This window comes from Cheilinus undulatus, linkage group 11, assembly GCF_018320785.1.
Source record: "Cheilinus undulatus linkage group 11, ASM1832078v1, whole genome shotgun sequence".
Lineage (NCBI taxonomy): Eukaryota > Metazoa > Chordata > Actinopteri > Labriformes > Labridae > Cheilinus > Cheilinus undulatus.
Genome location: NC_054875.1, coordinates 22,054,065 through 22,080,544, shown reverse-complemented (window position 1 = coordinate 22,080,544; position 26,480 = coordinate 22,054,065). Strand labels below are relative to the sequence as shown.

Sequence of the window (26,480 nt, the reverse complement as noted above, 5' to 3'; positions counted from 1 at the left end):
TTAAAATCTTTCTATTTCATTGACCCCTGAAGAAAAATAAACCGTTCTGTTTAAAGTCAAAGGATGTCTTGCAGCTCTTATAAGACAGAAATACAGTACAACAAAGTGTTTTAAGGTGACTGCTGACAAGACAAATGCATTTGTTTATATTCAGGCTTTGTTTTGTCTGTTTGGAGTTGGATGTAGAGAAGAGTACAGACAGGGGCGATAATATTTCCTTGAGCCGTTACATTTTTTTCTGTAGCCTGAAGTAACACCTAAAGCCTTTCGAACAGGTTGTTCAAGGTTAGAACTCCTAATCCGTCATGACTTCATGTGCAGATTTCCCCTCAGTTTTAGGCTATGAGCTCATAAAGTTGGTGTTTTGGTGTCTTTTTTTGGTAAAATAATTCCAGTCTTCTGAAACAATTTTCCACATGTGGTTTGTTTTCCTCCTGGGAGGTGGCGTTTTCGCCTAACCTCTACGTGACCCATGCAGCCTCTCCTGTTTAACACCTGGGTGCTGAGTGAAGAGGTTCAGTCTCTTTCAAACAGGAAGTTAGGATTCCCTGTCTACAAACAATACAGAGATCTGTTGGATAAGCAGAGAAGAGAGACAGCAAGAGGGAAGAGAGTTAAGACTCCCAATCCTCAAACAACACAGGAAACTGTCAGAAAAGCAGAGGAGAAATTGAGGGAGAGAAATGAATGTTGCCGCTCCTGCTTCTAAAGTATTTATGAGGATTTCTATACTGAACTTTCCTCTTACACACTTAGAGCAGGGCAGGTAGGACCTGTGTCACCTCTGAGTCTTAGAGATATTCTTCTTTCAATAATGTTAAGTGCATTGAAAACTTGACCCACAAAATAAGCGGGATGGTCTGTAATTTAGGAACTCTCATTCAGATAAGTGAAGCAGCTTTTGTTGCAGCCGTGACTACCCCTTCTTCCGCCACACCATTTTGTGTATGTGTTTACTTTATATTTAGGCAGATGGCCTAGTTTTAGAAAAATCCCTTTCCATTCAACTAAACACTATATCTGTCATTTGCTTTTAATTGATTTATCTCAGCACTTTCCAGCTTGTGTGACACCTTGACTTTGAATTGCGCACCTACACGTTCTCATTCACAAACACAGGAACATTTTAGACCAGCATCAGTGCATGCACACTTGGTGCACACTCACTCACACACAGAATAAGCTACCATGAGAGGGAGTGCTGTATTGGGTTTTCTTCAGGAAGTGCGGCTCCTCCAAAGCTCTGGTCAGATGAAAGGCGAAGAGCCGTATCGATCGGCCCAGAGCGGGCGGAGGGGGGTGGTGGTAGTGGTGGGGGAAGCAAAGCCTGTGGTGTGTCTGCCTGATGCAGGGCTGCCAGCCAGGCGAGGAGCAAAGGGCCAAAGGGGTGAGGTAGGATGGGGAGGGGGCTGATAGAGGGGGCAGCGGGTTGTCGCTGTGGCCCCGTGGCTCAGCCGTAACCCCCTGGCCTCTCGGTGGAGAATGTACAGCACGTACACTCACCCAAACCCACATGCATGCACACACAACACCAGCACTCGCCTGCTGTTGTTGATGGGAGCTGTCAGAAAAGAAACAACACAACTAACAGTGAAAGAGAGAGACAACCTCACCAAAACACCTTTTCTACAGCAACATGCAGATACTTTTAGTACTTATCACTGGGATTTTTTTTCTTACTAACATTATGTATTCATTAATAAAAAATTATTTATTTTTGTTATATTTCTTGGAAATTTGTTTCTTTGGCCAAAACTAGGAGATAATGTTCTCCAGTGCTGCCCAAACCATATTAGGTGTGCAAGAACATCCGTACACAGTAGTCTGACATTGTCAGAATTTACAACTACAAGTGGTTCATGTAAACATAGCTATTGTCCAAAAGCAATAGATTTTTATTAGAGGGGGACTGTGGATCAGTAGGTAGAGTTGGTCATTTTGCAGCAGGAGGGTTATGAGTTCAATCCCCAGCTTCTGCAGTCACATGTTGATGTCGCCTTATGAAAGAAATTTGCAATTTGCTCCCACTGCTGTGTCAATGGCGTGTGAATGCGTATGTATGCATATGAATGGAATGAGCTAATACTGGTGGCCACAGCAGCCTTCGCCATCGGTGTGGTAATGTGGGGTCAATGGATGTGGATTGGTAAGTGTGACTTGTGGTGTTAAAAGCCCTTTGTGTAGTCAGATGACTTGAAAAGTGCTCAACAAACTCAAGTCTATTGACCACTTATTTGGAAGCATGCAGTTTAATGCTAGGATGCAACAACAATTTTGAAAACTGTATTGCCACTATTACAGTGATCACCATAAAGAAGACCATATTAATGGTTAAGCTCTCTAAATAAATAAAAGTGAAAAAGCTGACAGACCATTATTTGACATCTCATCTTCATGAGAGGTGAGCAATGGCTCATGTTGCAGCAGTGTCTTCTTCTTCTGCTTCTTCTTACTCTGTCTACCAGAAACCATCCACGTCAAACAAACCACTATGTTTGAAGGGCTTCATATGCTTTTTGTAACTCCTAATACATACATTTGCAAACTCAATAAATAGAATCTAGAAATAGGCAGTTGGCTGTGGCGTGCATATATTGTCCTAGAGTATCTTATCAAATTCATTTGAACCAACCCAGGACCATATGTGGACCTGGCTTGGTGTGCCCGACCCTCTGTGCTTCATGCCTCGGGGGAGAGATCGGCCTGGTCGGCTCGCTAATTGAAATGTGTTGGCGACTCATCGACGTCTCGGCTCCAGTTTCAGGGCTATTTCAAACTGCAGTGCTGATTGCTGGTTTCACATCACACAGGGAAAAAAAATCAATAGTAGCTGGGAGAGCTAGGGTTTATTCTTCGCAAGCAGACATGAATGCTTTGCAGAGGAGGGTTTGATATTTTACCATTTGTCATTTTGTTTCTGCAGATCAGCCTGATCTCTACAGTATATCTAAATTGCTCAGAGTGATAGCTGACAGCACTTGTGAAGAGTTTCCAAAAACAGACTTTGGTTTAAATGTGAAGATGTTGTACAGTTTTTACAGGGGTGTCTTGGCCAAGTCATTAGGAAACTTTTCATTTTCCCTCAGAACTTTTCTGGAGTTTCTTTTAGCATGTTTTCAGCAGAGAGAGACCCTCTGGACTCAGCTTAGCAGCACTGGGGCCTCAGTATTGAGTAGTGGCTCCTGTGATTTAGGACTGTGTGTGTTTCAGCACCACACAGTTCAGCGGGCTTAATCTTTTTTTTTAGTTTTCAGCATACTTTTAGACACTAAAAATGTTCTTTGTCTTTATTTCAGCATAGATTGGTGACCTCTAACACTTTGTGATCATTTGCAGTGCACTGGACTAAAAACAGATAATTTGACATGTTAACTTAAAGGAGCGTTTGACATCTTTCGACAGTTTAGTCCAGTTTTATAATGAAAAATTACATCAAGTTCAGACAAATATTAAGGCTGAATCCCAATTCTCCCCTTAACCCTCAATCTTAACCCTCAGTCTCAAAATGTGCATTCCCGCTAAGTGCGAGGGCGGTCCTAATTCTCCCGAGAGTCGAGGGGGCAAGTTTGAGGGCTTTATCTCCCTCAGTTTTGAGATGTTCCTGGACCTCCCTTGGTATTGAGGGTTATCACTCAAAGAAAGATGGCGATGAATGCGGGGAAGAAATCGAGCTACAAATGTAAGTGTTCTTTGTTAATAGAGACCTAAAAATTACGAAAACCACTCCAATATCTTAATTTAATGTTATTTTATGGATTATTTGCCTTTTTGTAACATTTACTTGGATTTTTACTGTCGTTAGCCGGTAACCACGCTGTTTCGTTCTTCTTCTTCCCCTGAATCGGCAGACTTCGCAGTTTTGACACATTACTGCCCTCTACAGTCTGAAATTGTAACTATGAAGTGGTGTCCTATCAGTCACGAGATGGCCCTTAGACTCGGTTTTGTGGGGTGAGTTAAGACTGAGGGTTGAGCTTGAGGGTAAGATTGAGGGTTAAGGGGAGCATTGGGATTCAGCCTAAGTCTAGTTTAACAATGTCTACTTTGGTCAATGCCTAATGTTGCAGAATCCCTAAAAAATCATTCAACATCAAAGTTGTAACTTCTAAAACCCTTAACTCCTAAACATTGGAGCAAATAACTTGACAATAATGCCTTGCTTTATACTGGTGGTAATTCTGCCCTTTGTTTTGATCTTTCACTGGATTCCAGCAAGCTAATATGGTGTGAAATTATGGTCATATATGGCACTGCCCATATCAATGAGTTCTGTCTTTATTGCATTGTTTGAAATCATTAAGTCGGATCTCTTGAAGGCTAATGTAGCCGACTATCTGGGCTTTGGCTGCTGGCGCTGCTACCCTTCAAACACAGAGTGAGCCCTTTGAAAAATGGATTGCGGAAGAGATAAGAAATAATTTATGTTCCTATCACTGCCTCGCACAAATATGGTGGGGAATACTGTGCCAATAACTCCCACAAACTCAGAGAGGCACGCTATCTTTTACTGCACAAATTATTAACGGCGCTGGGGAGGAAGGGGAGACGCCGTGCATTTTTTGCTAGATAGACCTGGCTCATTGCTCGTGGAAGCTTTGAGTTCACCACACTGCTTTATAATCACAGATAAGGACTCCTAAAATGAAAACTGAACAAACACTTGTAGAATTTTTAATTTCATGATTTCCAGCCTCATCATAAGCTATGTGAAAGTTTTACGAAGGCAAAATAAGAGGCTGTAAAGTCATTATTTTGTGGGTGTGTTGTCTCTAACTGCTGTGTGTCTGTGTGTGAACAGGGAATGGAAGGAGGAGGGGAAGGGGTCCAAAGGGGAGTGTTGAGGGAGGATACTCGGGGTCGGGTGTCCGCTCGCCTCTGTCGGCTGGCGTTGACAGCTACAGACGCTGGTCTAAAATGAGAATCCTCCTGGGCCGCCTGCCTGCCCATCCAGCAAGAAAATAAATCCCATGTGGAAGAGCCGCTGTGTGGGATCACAGACAGCCGCCTGACCCCCCAGTTCCACAGGGGGAGGCCAAGGGCGCCGGCACGACAGCATAAGCCCCCTTCAGCCCCCCCTCACAGGGTCTAATGTTACTCTGCCTGCTTGCCAACTCTGAAATTCTGGAGTTGCAGGATTGTGTCGAAGCCACGCTAGTTCAGCTTTAAAACTGATTTAGGGGGAAATTTTTGGACGAGTCGTTGTGGGTGTTTAGCTTTAGGCTCAGGTGATATCACAAAAATAGCACAGCAGTCTCTCTTTACTTTTCAAGCCAAACACTGTTATAAATATTTTGAAACGAAAAACAAAGGTAAAGTTAACTTTAACCTTATGAATAGAGGCTGGGGAGGCGGCTGTTGTAAAGGGACTTAAACAGTGGCCAAAAACTCTGCCTGGTAAGGTATTAGACACAAACTATGAATAAACACTCTTGAAGTATGGTGTCATGTTTTACTAAGGATGGAGTGTATCAGAATGCCAAATTTATTGTAAAAGATATTTGTCAGAAACAGAACACCGTGATCCATATTTTCCCTTTCAAATTTATGATGCTCCTCCATGTCTGAAAATACAACTCACCCAAGCTCAGAGACAGCATCCCCCTGAAACATTTCTGATATTAAATTCCTCAAACTCCAATTTGAGGGCTAAACTCCCTCTAGGACCCTAGAGAAGTTTCATGTCCAGATAAAATGAGAATGAGTCAGCAAAGGAAGTGCAATTTAGAAGAGTAAATAGACACAAGGATTATTAATGGCTGGAACAAAAAGTCGACTTGGACAAATGTGCCGTGTAGTTTCGAACGTTATCTACAACAAATCACACAGAATGAGGAGTGTTATAAATAACAGGAAGATGAAATGGAAAGCCATGAAGTATGAAATTGATGACCATGTTAATGTTTGTAGCAAGGTTGACATCTACGTAATGGTCATCTTTTTTGACATCAACAAAAGATGAGATCTCCTGCCTTGTTAAGCAACAGCAGCTTTTCAGTTTAATTACATCTCTTCATTTAAAAGGTCAACTTGGCCATATTTGAAAGCCAATTTTCTCACCTACTTTCATCTATTGAGCTGTTAAATGTGTTTGGTTTTATTTTCGGTTTTCTGTAGCAGTATTCTGATTCCAATAGCAGTATCAAAAGTATGTCCGTTACTGCTTAAAATGAATGTATTAGAATCGGTGTGTACACATGTTTATACTCCGATCTGATACACTTTTGTCTGAAAAGCTTGCGGCATTGTTGTATCCAACAAAAACTGACACAGTATATTAAAAGTTATGTAACTTTTAAACCATAAATCATAGCCTCTTACTTGTTTTTCCTCTCTTAAAGCTAGCCATTTTGCCATTCCTATGATGCTGTCTATGCCTTTATAGCCCTTACGGAAGCGTTCCTTGCCAGCCTGGAACTGGGACGACTTTTCAGAATTAAATCCGCACCGATAGATCTGATATTGAAAATGTTTTTATCCATTTTTTAAAAAATCAGTTTTTGATAATTTATTGCTGCTAGCTCAAATACTGACAGCCATGTTGTTCTTCCAGAATGAATTAAGCAAATAGACTGAATTGAATGCAATTAAGCCATGAAGGCAGTGGGCCTGGCCTCCACTCAAACTGGAAAAGCCAAGACATGTACCGTTTCAGTTATTCAAACTAAGAATATCTCTGGTTTTGAGAATAGTTGGAACATTTTAAGAAAACGTAACAGCACAACTAAAAAAAATCATGTAACATTTAGGTGCAGTCATTTTTAAATAAATAAAGATATTTAAGTGCAAAAAATCTACACCTTGTAGCTTTTTGAGATTTGATGTGACTGATGATCAGCAGACCTGCCCAAGATTTGGCTGGGCCCCTGACAAACCTGGAGAATGGGCCATCCCCAGTTAGGATTTATTGATGATATCAGTGTATGTGTTTTATCAGTAGCATTGATGCCAGCAGGCATCCCGGCTAACAATTCCTTCATTTTGGAGCTGAAAAGTGTGGCAAACAATTGTTGGGTATGGATGTCGAAACAAATCATTTGTGCCATGTTTTAACTCTGATCACTTCTCACCCATTTTTGCCACTGTTATTTGCCTCTGTTTGTCGATTTTGCCCATTTTTTGCCCATTTTTGCCTCTCTGCGCCATTTTTGCTTTCCACCACTTTTTTCATATCCATTTGCCACTTTAAAACATTTTTGCAAATTTGAATAATTTTGGCTATAAAATCCTATTCTACGTTTTACTCTGTTATTTCATATTTTAACTGTATGACTGTATGACTGTATTTGTTATGCCAATTTTTGTAACCACTTTTCACTTTTTTTTTTGCCTTTTTGCCACTTTGAACTCATTTTGCTTCATTCTGCCCCTTTCTTTGGCTTTGTTAACCCATTTTTGCCTCTCGGATCCATTTCTGCTACTTTTAAAAATCCAGTTTCACCACATTGTCTGCCCATTTTTACCACTTTAACCCATATTTCTGTTTTAAGAAAAAGGGTTTACATTTTTAAGAATGCTATTAAAAAAAAAAATAAAAAAATGTTGTTTTGACAAGAGTGGTTATTATCCAGGAAAAAATATGGTAGTCACAGCTTAATTTTACAATGGACCATGATCTTGCTGACCTCCATGGGCCCCTGATTTGGCTGGGCTCCAGAAAGCTCTCCCTTTTATTCCCCTTTCTAAGATAAGATAAGATAAAATACTTTTATTCCCTTTTCTAAGATAAGATAAGATAAGATATGGTATTCCTTTTTTAGTCCCGCAAAGGGAAATTTTGGGCGGCCTTGATTATAAGATTTCTAAAAGAACATAGCTATTGAGTACACGTCTTTGAACTGATTAAAACAGCTTGAAAACCATTCATGGAGTCCACCTGTTGAGGAAGTAATAGGCCATAATTTCTGTTTTGGGGGATCTTGGTCTTTAAGCATCATTTTTTAAAGTAAGAATCTGAATCATAGAGAAAAATGTCCATATGCAGATGTTTTTATGGTCCTGAAAGTTACATTTGTACAAGGCTACAGAAAAACTTTGGAGTTTGATGTATCAGTTTCCATCATTCCGTCTTTGGCTCATGGCCTCTACTAAACTTGAGATAGATTCAGTCTATTTAACTTCCTCACTCTTGTTGATCATAAGTTTGAAACTACGGAGGAGTTGGAGCGAATCTACAGCGCGGGCTCACTAAACAAATTCATACTTTGCTTTAAATAGTTAATTACTCTCGCCGTGTCTCCGGCGCTGTCTGGATGCTGCTGGGTGGGGAGAGGGGCGCTTCTGTCTGTCTTCCTTTCTTTTTTCCAGTCGGGGCCGGCCTATATATTTTGCAGCTCATGTCTGAAAGGCTGGCTCCAAGCACTAGGGGTGGGCTCACGCTCTCTGATGGTTTTCCAGTGAGTATTTGTCAGGTCAGACTGTGCACCGCCCGGCGGTCTCCGCTCCTCTCCCCGGGTTATTTATTACCTCTCTCCCCCGCCGGCAGCGCTGCGGCTCCGGGGCCGCTGCCAACAACGGCGCAGAGGCGGGGGCCGCTTCAGGGGGGTTCCCGACGGACGGTGAGGTCAAAGGAATGGACGTGAAATGCATTTTGAGGATGGGTAGAAATGCAGGCTGGCAAAGTAATCGTCCTTGACATTTTCACTAAACATCATTTGTAGTTTTTAGCCAGGAGGGAACTTCTGTTTTCTATGTAAGGGTGTGTGTTTGTATTCTTCTACTGCTTTTATCAGCAGTTATCATAGTCAGGGGAATATATGTAGGTTTTTAAAACCAAATTAGTGTAGCCTTTTGGCTCCGTTTATAGTTTTAACATGTTGATTATAACGCCATAAGGGGAAGATGCAACATATGGCAAAGCAGTTGTTTACTTTATATACAGAATCTGAGTAAAAACAGCAGGAATAATTTATATACTATTGTATTGATTATATTTGGGCAATTTTCCAGTTTCATAGTGTTGTTTATGTGTTTACTCACAGTGAAACTTCAGTACAGCTCTGAGAAACTTAGCCATATCCATCATTAGGAACCATATAGGCTAGATACAACCACCAAGAAGGAACACAAAATGTTTATCAAGCCACAAAAATATGTGCCTTATTACCATGTGTTAAAGATGTATAAAAGTAGGAATGTAAGTTATTAGAAAGTATAAGACTCTGTTTCAACATACTGAAAGTTTCAACTTCTTTCAACACATCTAATAATGGATTGTAATTTAATTTAATTCTATCCTTGGGACAAGTAGGGATTTGGGATCAGTTTTGATATCAAATAACACTTAAATGTCACAGAACTATCATCAAGCTTTGCATGTATTACTCTGAGAACAAATTTGGGGATCTCAGATTATGTTGCATGTGTATGTCGACTGCAGACAATGCAATAGATAAAGCATTTTTAAAGACCGACATTTGTAGACTCAGGTTGCAGTCCGTCTCCTTTTCCTCTAAATCTCAGATCATGCATTCCTATTATCACCAGTCAATCTTTATTTTTATAGCACCCAATTCATAACCAGTTTTTTCAAGACACTTTACAAAGATGGTGGTGTAGTACTTTACTCTATCGTATAGTATTATAAACACCCTAATCACCATGAGCTACAACACTGATCCGTCTTTCCACGGTGTGTTGAAGTATTCTGACCCCTTCACATTTTTCAGTTTTGTCATGTTGCAACCTGATGCTACAGTCAATTAAATTCATTTTTTGTCTCATAAATATACACATGGTACCCCATCATGACAAAAAAAAATCTGAAATATCACACTGATATAAGTATTTATCCCCTTAGCTGCAACACTTGAAATTGATAGTAGCTCAGGTTTCTCCCATTTCTCCAGTTCTTTGTTGAGATGTTTCTACACCTTGATTGGAGTCCACCTGTGGTAAATTACATTGATTTGGAAAGGCACACACCTTCCTATTGAAGGCCCTACAGCTGGCAATGCATATAAGAGCAAAAACTAAGCCATGAGGTCAAAGAAACTGCCTGCAGAGCTCAGAGTCAGGATTGTTGACAGGCACAGTTCTGGGGAAGGCTACAAAAGAAATTCTACTTGACTGAAGGTTCCCAAGAGCACAGTTGCCCTGAAATTCTCAAATGGAAGAAGTTTGGCACAGCCAGGAGCTGGTCGCCCAGCAAAACTGAGCAATCTGCAAGAAGGGCCTTAGTAAGAGAGGTGACCAAGAAGTCCATGGCCACTCTGACTGAGCTCCAGAGATCTTGTATGGAGATGGGACAAAGTTCCTGAAGGACAACCATTACTATGGCCTTCCACTGATCTGAGCTTTATGGCAGAGTGGCTAGACAGAAGCCTCTCCTCAGTGCAAAACACCTGAAATTGCATTTAATACATGCTATACATCTAATTTATCCTCGAGGTGAAATACAGTTTTAGCATTCTGTTTTTATACATGAAAACTACACAAAGGTGAGAATCTTATGACCATGCACTAACAGAGACGTCAGAGGTGAGGGGCTACACATGAACGAGCCCCCAAGCATCTGGGTGTCGGATAACTTGCCTGACACTTCTCTCAAGGGTATCTCAGGTGTGCTCAGGTAAGTCATTGGTAGCTATCTAGGAACCAGACCAAATTACAGACGTTGGTCTGTATCAGGACTTGAACCAGCTACCCATGGGTTCCCAACCCAAGCCCCTACAGACAAGAGCTACTGCCATCCTTTTACAAGGAGTACAAAATCTGGTAATCCTAGTATTATTTGAAACATTATTAACTTTTAATTCTGAGACCTTCAACTTTGATTTATATGTACATGTGTGGTTCAGAATGAAAGTATTTTAAAAAACTGTCTTCAAATATTTTAACAGGTTGATTTTGTTCCTAAATGAATTTTTAGTTTGACTAATTGCAACAATATGACCCTACAGTTAAATATGCAGGTTGGCCTCTTCACACTTGAACAGCTTTCAGTTAATGAGAAGCAATCTAGATGGTGTTTTTGGGCAAGCTTTTGTTTCTTTCTCAAGTTACATACTCACAGTTTCTAGGTTTAACTGTACCGCTTTAGCATCTTAGCCACACTAATTCTCACAATTCAGTTAGGCTGAAAGATTTACTTCATTGAAACACCCCTAGTGTGTCAGACTCCATGTCTATTGTGTTGATTTTCTACATTAATTGGTCTCAAATGTTACTGAAGTCTTTGAGTAGAATGAAGAATGCTGTATAAGATGTGAGAAAGTCGAAGACAGATGACTGTCTATTGACAGATCTTGTAGTGGTTTTCCTCCCTTATTCGGTGGAAATTTTTGGGTTGTATTGGTGCAGGTGCAGGTTTTTTTTTCACTTTTGAAAACACCAAACTCTGACACTTTAGTAAAATCAAGAACTAAGAAAAGGTTAAAGGTGGTAGAAAAGTTAAACAAGGATTTCCCATCATATCAAACTTTTAAGAAGTAAATAAACATGAACGCTAACGGAAAAATCTACTCAGTTTACACCAAACCAAAGATGTGAAAGTTAAAGAATCGTCAGCACACAAGTTTGGGGAACCCCTCTGTGATGAGCCATTGACAATGAGTCACCATCAGCGATGAAGAGTGGGTGTATGAGTGGGCATGGGTGTCCCCTTTATGACTGGTTTCATCAGGGCTCTCCCGATTGTGTAACCTTCAACGCCAACGCACGCATAGAAAAGGTTTCCATCAAGACATTTGGCTGTGGTGAACGCTAGTTTGATAAAGACGGACTCAAAGAGGTTTTCTTCTGAAATGTTGTGTTCCACTTCCTCGAAACGGTTTTGTAAACACAAGTCGTAAATGTCAGCAGCTCAGGATTTATGTCACTGCCACTGCTCAGTGTAACGTGTGGGAAGGAAGTGACATTATTGTCTGGCAAGACATTGCCTTTCGATTTCATTTAGAGGACGTTGATGTGAGGTCGTAGCCAATATGTAAAAAAAATTTCAGGGTTATATTTTCCCCTCACTCTGTCAGTTTAAAATCTGTTTTGGTCCTTAACAGACCCCTTATTCCTTCCCATTCCCTTCAGACATTAAAACTCTTCTGCTCTGAAAGAAAAGTCCAGTCTGTCATTGTGTTAGCGAGGTACCTGGCATGCGTTTAGTGTAAATGTCTGCTGAGTTTGCCTCCCTGGTCCTGGCTGTAGGTATAATACCAGCTCTGGCCAGGCTGTGGTCTCTGGCCTTAACGTGCACCACTTCCGCCTGCGGTGTGGCGTGCCTTCTTCCTGTGTGTGTCAGTGGCAGTTTGGCCTGATTTATAGGCCCCCGACACACAGCACTCTGGACCCCACCTCTGCTGCTGGAATGGCTATCCCATGTGTTGGTGGTGGATCTACCTGGGTGGTTCTTCACTGATGGGGGTCAGATGTGGCCTTGCTCACGAGCTCCAGGAGCTCAAGGGAACATGCCCTGCAGACAGCATGGAGAGAAAATGTTCTTAGAAAATGTGGTTACAGGCTGAGGACATTTTACTCAGGCAAGAGCAACAAGCTCTCAGCAACCGCTGCACATGAGGTGTTACCGTGTTTAAATGTACACCTGCTTGCAACCTAAAATGTGATCAAATACAGGTCAATAAAACTGAGGGATTATATTTTGGTTTGTCCAGGTGTTCAGCTTTTAAAATCATTTACATCTGCAATCAATTTAAAGTTTTAACTTCATTATTTGTCAACGCTTTGTCAGTTGCCTGTATTCACTGAAAATATCAGCCTGTATCGACAATAAAAAGTGGCCTCTATCAACTGTAAATAAGAGCCAAAATTGGCTGTAAATATCAGCCAATAGTGACTTTAATATAGGCCTATATTAGCTGTAAATTAAGGCCTATATTGGCTGTAAATACTGGCCTATATCAGCTGTCAATAATGGCCTATATTAACTGTAAATAATGGCCTATATGGACCGTAAATAATGGCCTATATTGGCTTCAAATAAAAGCCCATATCCACTATAAATATTGGCCTATAATAACTGTAAATAATGGCTGATATCCACTGGAAATTGAACCTTTATCCTGTGAAAATGTTGGCCTATATTCACTGTAAATAAGGGCCTACCCACATTGGCTGTAAATATCAGCCAATAGTGACTGTAAATATTGCCTATATAGATCAGCTGTATATTTTGGCCTACATTTGCTGTTAATATGAGCCTATATTGACTGTAAATAACGGCCTGTATGGACTAAATAATGGCTTCAAATTGAAAGCCTATGTCCACTAAAAATATCAGCCTATATATACTGCTGAAAATATCTAACCTGCATGGATATTTCACATTCATCTGGGAAAGCTTGCTATCAAGGCATTTGGAAAGAGCAGGACTTTAAAAAAAATATTCTCGGAAGCTGATTAGTGGAACGTTTTGACTGTCACATTCATCATGGGCCAATCAAAGTAACAAAACATGAGTGGTAGCACGCATGCGCAGCTCTGGAACAAACCTACAGTTAAATCTTCTCTGCCAAGAAGAGCTCACAGTGTGGCTCTTTGCTCTTGTTTGAATAGAGATGTGGTCCAGTTCTGATTGAACTGCCACTATACCAATGCTACAGCTGAGCTAACCGCTCCACCAGCCCCCCTGTAACTCTTGCAAACTCATGCTGAAGCAGGTCAGCAGAAGGGTGGAAACATTTTTACTGCCGTGAAAAGCTCTTAATGCTGTTTCTTTCTCTTTATTTGTCTGAAGAAATGTGGTCCAGTTGCGATAAAACTGCCGCTATACTCCAGCGAGCTAACTGCAAGTAACACAGAAGTTGCTGTTGGCTCACAACTAAACCCCACCTGTAGCTACCACCTCATTCTCCTCAAATTACACTGATTGGTCCGAACAACATCTGGTTTGCTATGAACGTTGCAGACAGGGCTTTGCAAGATGGATTTGCCTGATGACAGATATGAAGTCTGGCCAACCCATTGGTTAATAAATATCGGCTTTAAATACAGGTCTATCTGGACTGTAAATATCCTCCTATATTGATTCTAATTACTGGCCTATATGTCTGATGTAAATATGGACCTACACAGACTGTAAATATGGGCTATTGTACAACATAAGTTAATGAAATTTTAGGTTTGAACACCAAACCTATGTCAGCTGGATCTCTTTTTGTTCATCCTTATTCCTTGATACTCTAAGAGTCTTCTAAGGGGTAAGGTTTGTTTTAATGGCCTTAACTACTGGTATCAGCTGACATGAATCTGCAAATATCAGCATAACCGATTTGGGAAATCAACATAATATCGTGCATCCCTGATATTCAAGCTACATTTAAGCAACAATGGTAATAAAAACACAACTCCACTGGTTCTTTTTATGCCATGATGTTTAAATTAATTCTTGAATAGACGGACAAAAATGGACCTTTATCCTCTACAATAGTAGTTTAGTGTATAAAACACTAAAAACCCATTATGTGCACCTTATGTAATGGTTTAGCAGTGGTTAACTGAAGCAGTACACAGATCATGTTGATAGATGGAATATGAAAATACCCAGAGCACTGACCAGTGCTGGATGGATGTGGTCAACCTGTGATTTCTGTGATTCTCACTTGCATCTAAGAGTATTTTCAGAGGTAAAGGTCATTTCTGTAAGTTTTTAGCTTTAATATTGTTATAGTGATCGAATTGTTACTTTGAGGTGGAATTTGACTCATTTGGAGATGGTTTTATTAAAACAATCTTAGTTAAAAATCATTAGGTGAAGAGCACACAGGAAGAGGCTACTTGAAGGTAAAAGCCAGCATGTTTTTTTTTCTTTTTTAAATTTGAAAATACAAATATTTTAGCGTATTGTCTCTCTAAAATGTCTACATGGGAGCAGGTGTTTGTAGAGCACGCTGATACTTCCTCACTAATGATGGCTCCTCTATCTGACGCAGTGAAGCGCCGTCCCTCGGAGTCCCCCCTCCTCTCTGTGGCTCCCGCCGAGCCTCCGCTGTTTAAATGGGCCAAGTTGAGAAGCGGCGGAGAGTGCAAATCTTGTTTGGTCTGGGTCTGTGAACTTCAGCGTGACTTCAACGACACACACAGGGGTTAAAAACAACTCTTTCCAAACTTTAGACTGTATTAATATTGCTCAAATACTACTCAGGGATATCAGACCTGATATGTTTGGCTCATGGTTAACGTGACCGAAGACATTGTATGAAATCAGTTTCTATTTTAATCTCGTTAATGGCTGTAAAATATAACGTAGCCATGTGTTTATTGCTCGCTGTGTTTATTCCCCGTAGTTAAATTGATACGTGGGATTTTCATTTGACACCCTGATTATAATTTCGATTATCTTAAAGCAAAAGAACACAAAAGACAACTAACTTCCCCAGCGGTAAAGCAATAAGAGGGCAGGACGTGTGGCGGCGACGTCTAATGATCACAGTAGGTAGCATAATGTCCGGGGCTCAGGGCTGCCCAGCATGTCAGGTATTAAGAGAGCGCGTGTGATTAAATGTGGGAGGTAGGAGCTGTGAGGCTGGCGGAGAGCGCTGCTGTCGCTGCGAGCTGGAAACTACTGAATGGGAATCTATCCGGCAACTTCAGCAGCAGACCGCTGTCTCACGGCGACACGGGGGATCTGCGTAAAACCAAGCGGCGCGTCTCCAAGTCTGGCTCAGCCCTACTCACAGACGGAGAGGACGCTCAAGTTGGATCGGGCGAGCAGCTTTTCACTTGTTACCGGCGCACGGCTCCCACTACCATGCCTGCGATCAAAAAGGAGAGGCTGGATGGCGACGACATGGCATTGACTGCGTTCAACCAGTCCGAATACCTGGCCCCTTTAAATGCCACCGCCATCCCCGTGGTGACCCCGCACCCGCCGCCCTACGACCACATTTTCGCCCATCACCGCGCGTATTTGGGGCTCCACGAATCGGCGCTGCATCACCAGCACCTCCACCATCACACAGACGACTTAATGCTGGAGAGATTCTCCTCTATCCCAGACTTTCAGCCCTTCTTCGACAACGGAGAGCCGTGCATCGAGGTGGAGTGCGGGGAAAACAAGGCTTTGCTTTATATCAATAAACTGTGTCAAGGCAGCAAGGGACCCTCAATTAAATACAGGGGCGAGTGGCTCACTCCCAACGAGTTCCAGTTTGTCAGTGGACGAGAGACTGCCAAAGATTGGAAACGGAGTATTAGACATAAAGGTAAGAACAACCTGCACAGTCCTTACGGGGACACCTCATCATCACCTGGCACTTTTGACGCCGTTTATTCTGGGTACAAACTTAGTCTCGTGGTTCGACGCCGAGTTTTGGAGTGAAAGGGTTACAGCAGTCAGTGCGTCAGGAGACAGATGAGAAAAGGCGCAGATTCTCCACGCACCCTCCGAGGCTTTGACACAGAGTTTGGGCTGCGGTCATACATCAAACCGGGGCATCTGGAGTTTACTGCTCGGGACTGAGGTGAAAAGTTGGACGTAGATACTTTAGAGTGTGGAATTTAAAATACATTCATCATTATGAGAGGAATCGTTCCGATATGTGCTGCACTTATGCATGGGTGTTGACACTTTTACGCATCGCATGTTAGGCTTGAGAGAGTATTGAGAAAATCTTTTATTCTCACTCAGTGATGCAGACAATGTAACGTGTGGCATATTATATTCTAAAATAGTATTTATTGTCTGTACATGAATTTTATTGCTATTATGTTTCTGTTAGCAACCGTAGAAAGACCAGTTCTCCTGTTCCGTTTCTTATACTTTGGTTGGCTTTTTTGGATTAGTATATTTCAATGCAGTAATTAGTCATGGCGCGCGCCCCCTCGCCACGCACACACGCGCACGCACGAGGTTACTCATGCTGAACTGACACGCGTTAAGATGTGTGTGGGGGCTGTCGCCCCTGGGTCAAAAATGAGAGCCTAATAGTTATATACCGATTCCTATAGACAGATGACAGTAGGCTGCTGTCTCTCTGATTGTCTGCAGGGAAGGACACCTTCAGACATACCCTGTGTTTATGAAATTAGTTGTGACATGATAGCTCTTTAACACTCTGAGACATGGTGTGATGGAACATAAAAGTAAAGAGTCTGTGCTAAAGCAAATAAGGTAAAGCTGATGTTATTCCATCTCGTGCTATGCCATGAAAAGGTGGTGAGTTTACTGACTGGAGACTGTTTTAGTTTGTGTTTACTAAATGCATTTCTTTTGCTGATGTTTCAGGAAAAAGTCTGAAGACTCTGATGTCCAAAGGAATCTTACAGGTGCACCCACCAATCTGTGATTGTCCAGGCTGTCGAATTTCATCTCCAGTGGTGAGAATATTTTTATCTCCTGTCTTTCTATTCTTGTAATATTGTGTGAACCTGGAGAAGCTGCATTGAAAACAAACCTTCTCTATGCTCTGAGACATGACTCTTTTCTGAGAATATGCAGTATATTAGGGCTCTAAAGAGGCTGCGTTTTTCCTAACGATGTTGAAGAGCATGTCATTCATTGTAATTTGTTAAACATAACATGTACAGGCTGAGCTCTCTCAGATGATACAAATTCTGAAAAAGTGTAATATTGGATTGGCTGTCATTCAAGGGGATGTCAGTTTTATTGTCCACTTTTGATACATCTCAACTACACAGTTTTCCTCCAATGACAGTACCATTTGTATTATTTTTTAAATGAATGCTTAATTTCTTTCATTTCAATCGAGCCTAGCTTAGCTTGTGCTGCTTGGTCAAGCTCCCTTTCAGTGTGTATGAGAATACACTGAAGCATTGTCTGTCTTTATAACCTTGATGGTTGAAGACCTCACAGGCACACATGTCAACTTTGATGGTAATTTCTCTCAGCATGAATATCAAATCCACTTTCAGCCTTTCACTGACACAGAGTATCAGACAGCCTTTTATTCAGAGGCACTGAGCGGCCCAGTCTGTCTGTCTGACGTTGTGTGTCGTTGCTCCATTTCCTCTGTCCCATTGAATCAGTTCCCTCACCTGGCTGTTGAACTTTTGTTTGCCCGGTGCTTCCCTCAGGGCCCGGCCAGGGGCACAGTGCCAAACCTTAAGGCCTTGCAGGTGTGTCATGATTACAGCATCACCACCCTGCTTGTGTGTGTGTGTTTAGGTGTGCGTGTGAATGTGTGTCAGCTTTGAGCAAGCACACTGCCGGCTCACCGTCGCCAAATCTGTTCACACAGGTGTGTTGGGTTGTGAGTTTGTGTGTGTCTTTGCATGTGTGTGTGTGTTTTTATCACCACGGAGCGCATCTGTCGTCGCTCCCCAGCACTAATCTTGAGGGAAGGGTGTAAGAGGCTTAGTGAGCTACTGAGCGTGGCTACTGCTGATTATTGTGTGCGAGGCACGCAAGGCAAAGGCGGTTTAGATAAGCCGGAGGTGTTTGAGTGATACAGGTAAACTGGTGACATTTTTCACAGCCAAGAATGAAGACCTGCACCTTAACACGCAAGGTTCAGCCAAACCGAATTACCTGAGGGAGACGGGGGGCAGGGAGCGCAGACAGGAGAGATACGTGTTATATTTTTACTGAAGGACTTAAAGAATTTGAGCATGTTTGGTTATGTTTAGGCTTATTACAGATATCAGAGTGATTAGCTTTTGGCTTGCTGGGGCTTGAACAACTCACATCAATTACAGCTGTGATGGAGCACAACTTTGTTATTGACGTAAGTGGGGATGTGGGAGCCTTAAGGTTGTTGTTGTGCTCTCCCTCTCTTCCTTTCCTTGTCTGGTGGTGAAGCCTGAAGTCTAACCCGCCAAGTGCATACCACCGTGACTTTGGCGCACACACAAACTGAATAAGTTGGCAGTTCCATGCGAGGCGATGAGGGTTAGGCGGAGGAGGTAAGGCAGCGGGACTTGTATGGCCTGTACTGGCGTCTCCCTCTCCCCCACTGACTCCCCTCAGGGCATGGCAGCCTGCACTCCCTTACTGATGAGCACTCTAGCTCTATCACATGCACACACAGCACACATCCACACTTTATGCCTGCCTACTGACACAAATTACCTCATGCAGTCATTTATTTTGAAAGTTTGACGGCTGAACTTTGAGTGATCTTGTTTCGCTATAGGCATGAGGCAAGCGATCATAAAAAAGCTGCAGCAGCTGGTGGGAAGACTTTTCACCTGCCTGCTCAGAACTCGTGGAAGTTAATTTGCTGTGTCGGCCCGAGCACAAGCTGTTCATAACAACACGACACAAACTGAACTGTTGTCACACTCAACAGTTTTAGATTTAATTGTCCTGATAAAGCTGATTATCTGCATATTTAAATCAAATGATAGTGATTGAAATGTGTCAAAACTTTCTGTTTAGTCTGCTCTGTGTAAGATGATTTCCTTCTTGTACACTGTTTGGTGTTCTTAAAGTTAACACCTGAAGTTGTTCTCTGCTTATCATTTAGTGTATGTAGAACCATATGTAATCTTGCATGCATGCAGTGTTAAACACAGTATTGCATGTCAAAGTTTATTATTAGCTCTCTATGTTTGTGTTTTTGTCTGTGCAAGTGTTTGTTTGGAGCTGGGTCTTTATCTGTGCATTTCTGATTATTTGCACACCCGCTATTGCTGGCTGACTCGCCTGGTTGCAAAGTGTGCATGTGCGTTTGTGCGTGTGTGTCTCCTCCTGGGAGAGCAGGGCTTCCTCTGCTCTGTTATTTCAGCGGAACTGGCGGAGGCCGGGAGGAAATTACACTCCCCTCCTCCGGCTCGTAAAGACCTCCTCCAATCAAGGTTTCCTCTAGCAAAGTTGAATTACACTCAAACACACATACATGCACACTTTTGCCTATAACTTATAGTGCATTCTCATTACATTCTCATAATAGCATTTCCAATAGGGCTAATGGGGAGAAGATAATTAAAATCAAAGTTTACCGTGTCAAGTAAAATAATTGAAATGGAGCTGTTATACGAGTCGGAGTTGTCTTCATAGATCAACCACTTTCTGTATTTTGTGTTGCTGTTCTTATGAGTTTCTAAGGCTATGTTACCATGGTAACAGAGGAATCGGTCACTGGCCCAGAAATGGGCATATTTTTGTTTTTTTGTCAACCATGTTTGCGCAACTTTTCCAACTGGATCAAATTAAAACCCCGTGCACATTTGACTTCTTTTTTTTTTTTGGATTGTTTTTTTTTTTTTTTTTTTAAATATCCTTATTTTTCAGCAACTTTTGTGTGCATCCAAATTGAGATCCACACAAAGTGAAATTGAAGCAGGCATACACACAAATCTAAATAATCCATTAAAAAACTAGAGCTGCATCAATTGTAAAAATCAGGCCGATGCAGATGCTGATGTTCGTAACTGGTCAGGCATCAGGACCCACCACCACCTTTTTAGAGATATCATGACCCAAGTTTTTGAAAATTTTACAAACTCTCAAATGTATTTCATGAAAAAATGTTGTTTTGACCCCAAATGGAACAAAGCTAACCTGGTACACCAGCTGGTAAACCACTCATACACAGCGTTTGGGAGAGGGCTGAGCCTTTGAAAAAAAAAATCAGAGGGTGATTGGAGGCACGTTCTGTCTGTCACATCTTTACGGACCAATCAGAGCAACGAAACACATGATGTAGCCGCTATCAAGCTGAGCCCCTACCGAGGACTAAACTCCATAGAGAACTGCATAACGTGAGCCATGGCAACTGTAGACGTATCACTGCATGACTTTAGTTGTTTTCGAAAAGAAAACAACTCACTGCTGTTCTTTGTTCTTCTTTTAACAAAGAAATTTTGTCAAGTTCTGATAAAATTGGCGCTTTAGCAGCATCCACAATAATTTCTTCCACCATAATTGCACTGGGCTCTTGTTGCTGCTTGCTTACGTCACAACTCTGCTGCGCCCAAAGGTACTGCTTCTTGACGCTGATTGGTCCTGTCCCTTTCTAACTGTGCCCAAACGGTTCAGATGGGAGCTTTGCAAGATAGATTTGCCAGTAAGAAACACGAAAACAGGCAAATTCATCTGCTGTGGAAGGTTAGAACAAAGCATAACTGAAAGAAAGAATAAAATGTTTAAAAAATCGTTACAAAAGAACATGCTTGTATGCACTTCATTTTACTCAATTTTTCCTAGGACATTTGGTTTTAATTTGGTAATTTCATGAGGAATTTCCTTTTATCCCGGAAAAACAGGCTTTGTTATCCAAAGTAAAGGAGCTACAAAAGTAGAAATCTTGAGACAAAAAACAAAATTCACTAGTCATCTTAAGAAAAAACTAAAAAATAGATTTTTAAGTTATTGTATATCCACGTCGAGATTTCATACATAGATATTGGCACATTTTTTCTCTTGGCACAGATTCACAACCCATTTAAATGAGCTTCACAAACCAATTTTTGGTCCCAACCCACCAGTGAAGAACCACTGGTTTAGAATAACAATTCATCTGATGGCAGGTACTTATGCTGACTTCTTTTGGTGCAAGACTCCCACGATGCCATCATTTTCTCTGATCTTTGACCATGAACATAGATCAGTGTTTTTCAAGTAGATGACATTTTCCATCCAATAATAAATCTCTCCTGATTCAGTAGTGAGATGAGCTAAATGCCAATGTTAAATTGATGCAACTCAACATATGAACATCTGCTTCTGATTTTTGTTTTTGCAAAATTATTTACTGATGGCAGCTGTTTGTCAAAGGGCCGATACTGATAAAAAACTGATGCATCTGTGCATCTCTAGAAAAACTATTTTATTTTCTCTATATCAGTCATTCTAATAAAATGAACAGTATATTAAGAAAATTAAGACCTCACTATGTTTTGTTCATATACTGAGTTTGCTTCTTTAGTTATGTGAGTGCTTGTCTGGCTGGATCTGTGTGTGAGTGTGTGTGTGTGTGTGTGTGTATGGGTGTGGCAGCTAGAAAAAGCTAAAAAAAAAATAAAGCATTTGTCTATCAGCTGAATGTGGTTTATCACAGCAAGCCAATGGTGATATTTTCTAAAAGTCTTCCTCCCAACATCTGTTTTCAAATGTGTGTGTACCAAAGTGGATTACTGTTTGCCACATGATTTCCTCTGGTAGTTTCAGGTTCACAGTCACACATTAGACAGTCCTGCCCTAGAGACCCAAGTATACTTGACCCCAAAATCAGGTTCATCTGATCAGTTTGAACACAAGTGTTAAAGGTGTGGTCTTGGGCATGATTCATGTGTTCTCAGGCATGGACCATTGGAGATGTGAATGCAACCTTGCTTGAGTATGGCTAAAGTTGTAAAGGCAGTTCTAAACATCTCCAGTCTCTTCTGTAAATGCCGTATCCATGCGGCACTGGCCTATTTCATTACTGAGCTGCAGGGTAGATGTGAAAGTAGAAATTTGGCAGCTGTTGGCATTTCACAAATAATAAAAACATCCACAGAAGCAGAGAAGACTCCATTGCCCACATGTCACATAAACTAACAGGACTTTTAAACTGTGTCTTTTGGCTGCGCTGTTCCAAACCAAGCTGTGCTGATTTACTTTTCCATCACCAGTTTGGCAAAGCTGGGCTATGCCAAGCCAGGCCCAGAATTGTTCTACTCTGCGCCAGGGCCAAAGCACGTCCGTACCGCCTCCAAGCACGCCACAGTGACGTCACAGCAGTTCATCATCATCCGGCAAAGTGTTTTAAGTTGCAACCGCTGCATCAAACTTTGAAATACTTGTTGGATTACCAACAGAATAAGAAGAAACACTTTGATGTAGAAACAAAATAGTTTTTCTTCTTATTTTGGTGGAATAAATATTTGCTTACTGAAAGGCAACTATTTAACGTCATCGACCTAAAAGTTGTGTCATCAGCTCTAGATTTGCTTTAAAATGGGTAGCTCAGTTGTGGTGGAAAAGCAAATCCCCTGCACTGCTGGGTTGCCGTGCCAAGTCAAACCAAGTAGATCCAAGCAGCTCAAAGCAACAAAACAGCCCGCGAATGATAGCAAGATGATGACACCAGTTTTTGCCACGGTTGCTGCTGCTTCTTTATTCTGGGGAGATTTACAAACCAGCCATGTGCACACTGCCACCTACTGTATTGGGTTGTGCACTTAAACAAGCGTGACCAGGCACAGACCAATGTTACCTTTTTGAAAGCAGACCATTAAAAAATAATGTCGTACAAGCTAGCTCAAATATAACTCATACACACTGGATTACTAGGAAGTGAAATATATTGTAGTTTTGTAGTAGTTCTTTGAATAACAAAAACAACAACTAAAAGACAGATTCTTAAATGCAAAAAACTAGCTATAGTTCAGAGCTTAAATCTGATTTTAAATTTTTTACAATTAAGATGAACAAAAGAAATAAAACTTTAACTGAAATATTTCTCCTGATTCTGCTTTTAACAGCACAAACTAACTAAGCAACCAAGTTTAATGGGCATTTCACTGCAAACAGCTCTGTAACAACACAGTTTCACCCACATCTCCAATACTGGAGACAGGACACCCCAGAGTGTGTGCCACGCACGGGAGACTTGGCACACAGAAGTCCGTCATTGCTTTGGCCATGTTGCGCGCATGTCACGTAGGACGACATGCACGTTCTTTTTCTCTATTTTCCATAACATTTCCGAAACGTTATCAAAAGCAGCTGCAATTGCGGCTGCTGAGTGAGCACTCCTTTGAGTGCAGGACAGTCTTTTAAAGAGTGAAGTCCTCATCTATTCACAAAGGCAGTGAGGCTCAACATGCTAACAGGACGGACCATATATCCGTGGTGAAGCTGATATGTTTCACTTTAATGAGGAGCTTCTCTACGTGACTGGAAACAAAGTTTTGCATTTCCAGTAAGGCTATAAGCGCCTGCTAGGTATAAGGTAGTGGGGTTTTAAATGCATCATTAGCCTGTGGAAGCCCATATATTCTACAACACTGAAAGGCTGATTATCAAGAGCCATAAATTTAATGATTTTCCTGTTCAACTCCTTACCTTTGGGTGGTTGCTGCTGTATTTTTTAGCTTTGTCGTATGACTTAAGTAGAGGCTGTTGATGAGTTTTCCCTGGCACAAAGTTTTGTCATTCTTTATCTTAAGAAAGTCCTTGTAGTCATCAGGGTGATGTTTTTTTTAGGTGCAAAATTAAACTGGTGGTCCTTGCATCACATGTACTTTACAAGCGATGCAAACAGCTACTTTGCTGTCTTGTTCCCACACCTCAAACTTCTCCCACACAGCTGACATGTTGAGTTTGTTGATGGCGCACATCTGGCGTCATCGCATGCACTTAATTATGAGTTCAAATTATCGGCCGTACAGATCGGCATAAATTTTATTATCTTTTAAACTACTTTTAAAACTATTATCAGCCAATACCGATATACTGCCGATAATATCATGCATCCCTACTAATAATGTGCTAAAGTGTCTGAATGTGGGAGACTAAAGATTCTCAGGAGGTATGCTTCATTTTGTTTTGATAGCATACAAGTTCATCTAGGTTTATCTTGGTCAACTCTCAGGTGCTAATTGTTATTTCTTTATTTTATGAATGAAGGATCACTGCATGCTTATTTACTTGCAGCACTTGTCTGACCTTCAGCAGGGATGATGTTGAAACCTGTGTTTCAGTGTTAAACTTAAACAGTGAAGTGTGTTAAACTTAAACAAGATTCTAGTTTTTGTTACTGGGGTAAAATCAGTTGAATTTACAAGCTTTTCTCCATGCGCTTCTCCACTTTTCCTGTGTTTGTGTGAGGGAAAGTGGCTTGTTACCTGTGCGTGAAGCTCCCCTGCAGCAGCCTTGGTTGGCCTATCAGAGAGAGAGAGAGTAAGGAGTAGGAAGATGAAAAAAAAAACTAGAGGGAAAGGGGAGAGCGAGAGGCACGCTGGCACGCTTGACTGCACTGCCACTGACCTCCCAGCACCGCCCCAGCAGCCCCCCCACCCCCCAGCATCAACCACCACCTCGCCGCCTCTCGCCCTCTGTGCACCTCTCCCCTTCCTCCCGCCGCCTCCCTCATCCCCCCTCCCTTTGCCCTGTGCCGCTCCACTGGGCTGCAACTGCCCGCTCAACTCAGCGCGTGGGGGCCGAGGGTGCAGGAGAGCATGAGTGTGTGTGTGGGAGGGTGGGAGGGTGTGTGTGGGGGGGAACTTGGTCGCATGCCTGTCTGCCCTACAGTGCTTTCTCACTTTTTTCTTCCTCTCACACGGCCTTGAACAACCAAGTGTTGCCTTAAGTCTGAACAGGAACTGCATACACACAGGCTCACACCAGCAAAACAGTTAGAAAGAATCAGATTTATTTTGGCAATTCTGAGTATGATTGCACTTATAAAGAGTTTTGTGCCATATCTCACTGAAATTTTAAGAATATTTTAATATTAGACCTAAATATTGCCCTTAACAGATATCTACCATTATATCAATCATGATAAATGAAGATTTACCTAAAAGTTATTACTGACTACTTTAGCCATGCCACACTGTTGAAACATAGAGTATATTGTATGTATTTGTCATATTGTTTTCTAGGTTAACATCTTTCTGTTTAAACCAAAAACAAGACAAAAGCCCCGTCTTTGCTTTAATGTGAACTTATGACACCTTGCGGATTTAGCTGGCACAAAGTGTTTAATGCTCGCTCTGTATTTGCAAATAATGGCATGATTATTGATAGAATATATATTTAAATGTGGTTTTGCACAGTAATGATAGAAGATATTAAGCAGACTTTAGGGACAAGTGTCTAGAGAGCATTTTATTCATGTGCAGGAAAAGTTCAACATTAACAGTTTATTGATGGATCTGTTGCGGATGTTGAAATTAATGTATTTATGTGTGTGTCAATGATTTGATTAGAATCATATCAGGAAAATAAAAGCCTTTGTAGCTTTTGGCTAGCCTGTACAGAGTAAAAGCCTTTTGTTTGATTTCTTTTCTTGGTTTGAAGCAGAACATGCACCAAAGAGGTCACAGAGTACAGTGGATGCAAATGGCTGTTTGTATAAACAAACAGTTTTGGCTAAAAGAGAAAAATCACTAAAGAAAGTTTTTCTATTGCACCAATTGGACTTTTTCTATTTCCAGCTACAAACATTGTCCTGACTCTCAAACACATCATTGAAACTTTTTGTTGGATTACTTTAATCTAGTTACTACAAACCATGTAAACATTAGAATCAAACTATTGCTTTAATAAGATTATACACTGTAATCGGGTCATGTTTGCATACTGAGAAAGCTCAGTTTAATGGCCGTTGACGTTTGTCGCTTTTACCTTTCATAGGTGCACCTGTGAAAATGTCAAGACAGCCTTCCATGTGAGTGAGTCAGAGAAATAAACTTGATTTAGCAAGTTTTATTTATGATCAACTGGATAAGATGCTCACACAAACACAGCAGACAAAGTTGTTTGTTACAGCCTTGTTTCAGCACTTGGTAATGACCACTTCAACCCCCTCTCCCACTCTCCTCACATTCATTTTTTTCCCTTCTCTCCTTCTCTGTCGTCTCCTCGTTCCCCCTCCCCCCTCTCCCCTAACGCTCGCGCCAAGTCGGGCCGCCATCCCGCC

General features: G+C 41.5%; 1 protein-coding gene across 4 annotated transcripts in view; it reads left to right on the top strand.

Moving 5' to 3' along the window:
- Positions 1–26,480, top strand: part of samd11 (sterile alpha motif domain containing 11) — an 84,516-nt gene that overhangs the window by 3,657 nt on the left and 54,379 nt on the right. For 2 of the 4 annotated variants that reach the window (XM_041800008.1, XM_041800007.1), the window contains exons 1-2: positions 15,048–16,151; positions 17,174–17,265. In XM_041800008.1, the coding sequence (XP_041655942.1) occupies positions 15,449–16,151; positions 17,174–17,265 (795 nt within the window). In that variant the 5' untranslated portion in view covers positions 15,048–15,448. Of the gene's footprint in view, positions 1–15,047; positions 16,152–16,353; positions 16,410–17,173; positions 17,266–26,480 lie in introns of those variants that run through there. The other 2 variants (XM_041800010.1, XM_041800009.1) reach the window with 2 other exon arrangements.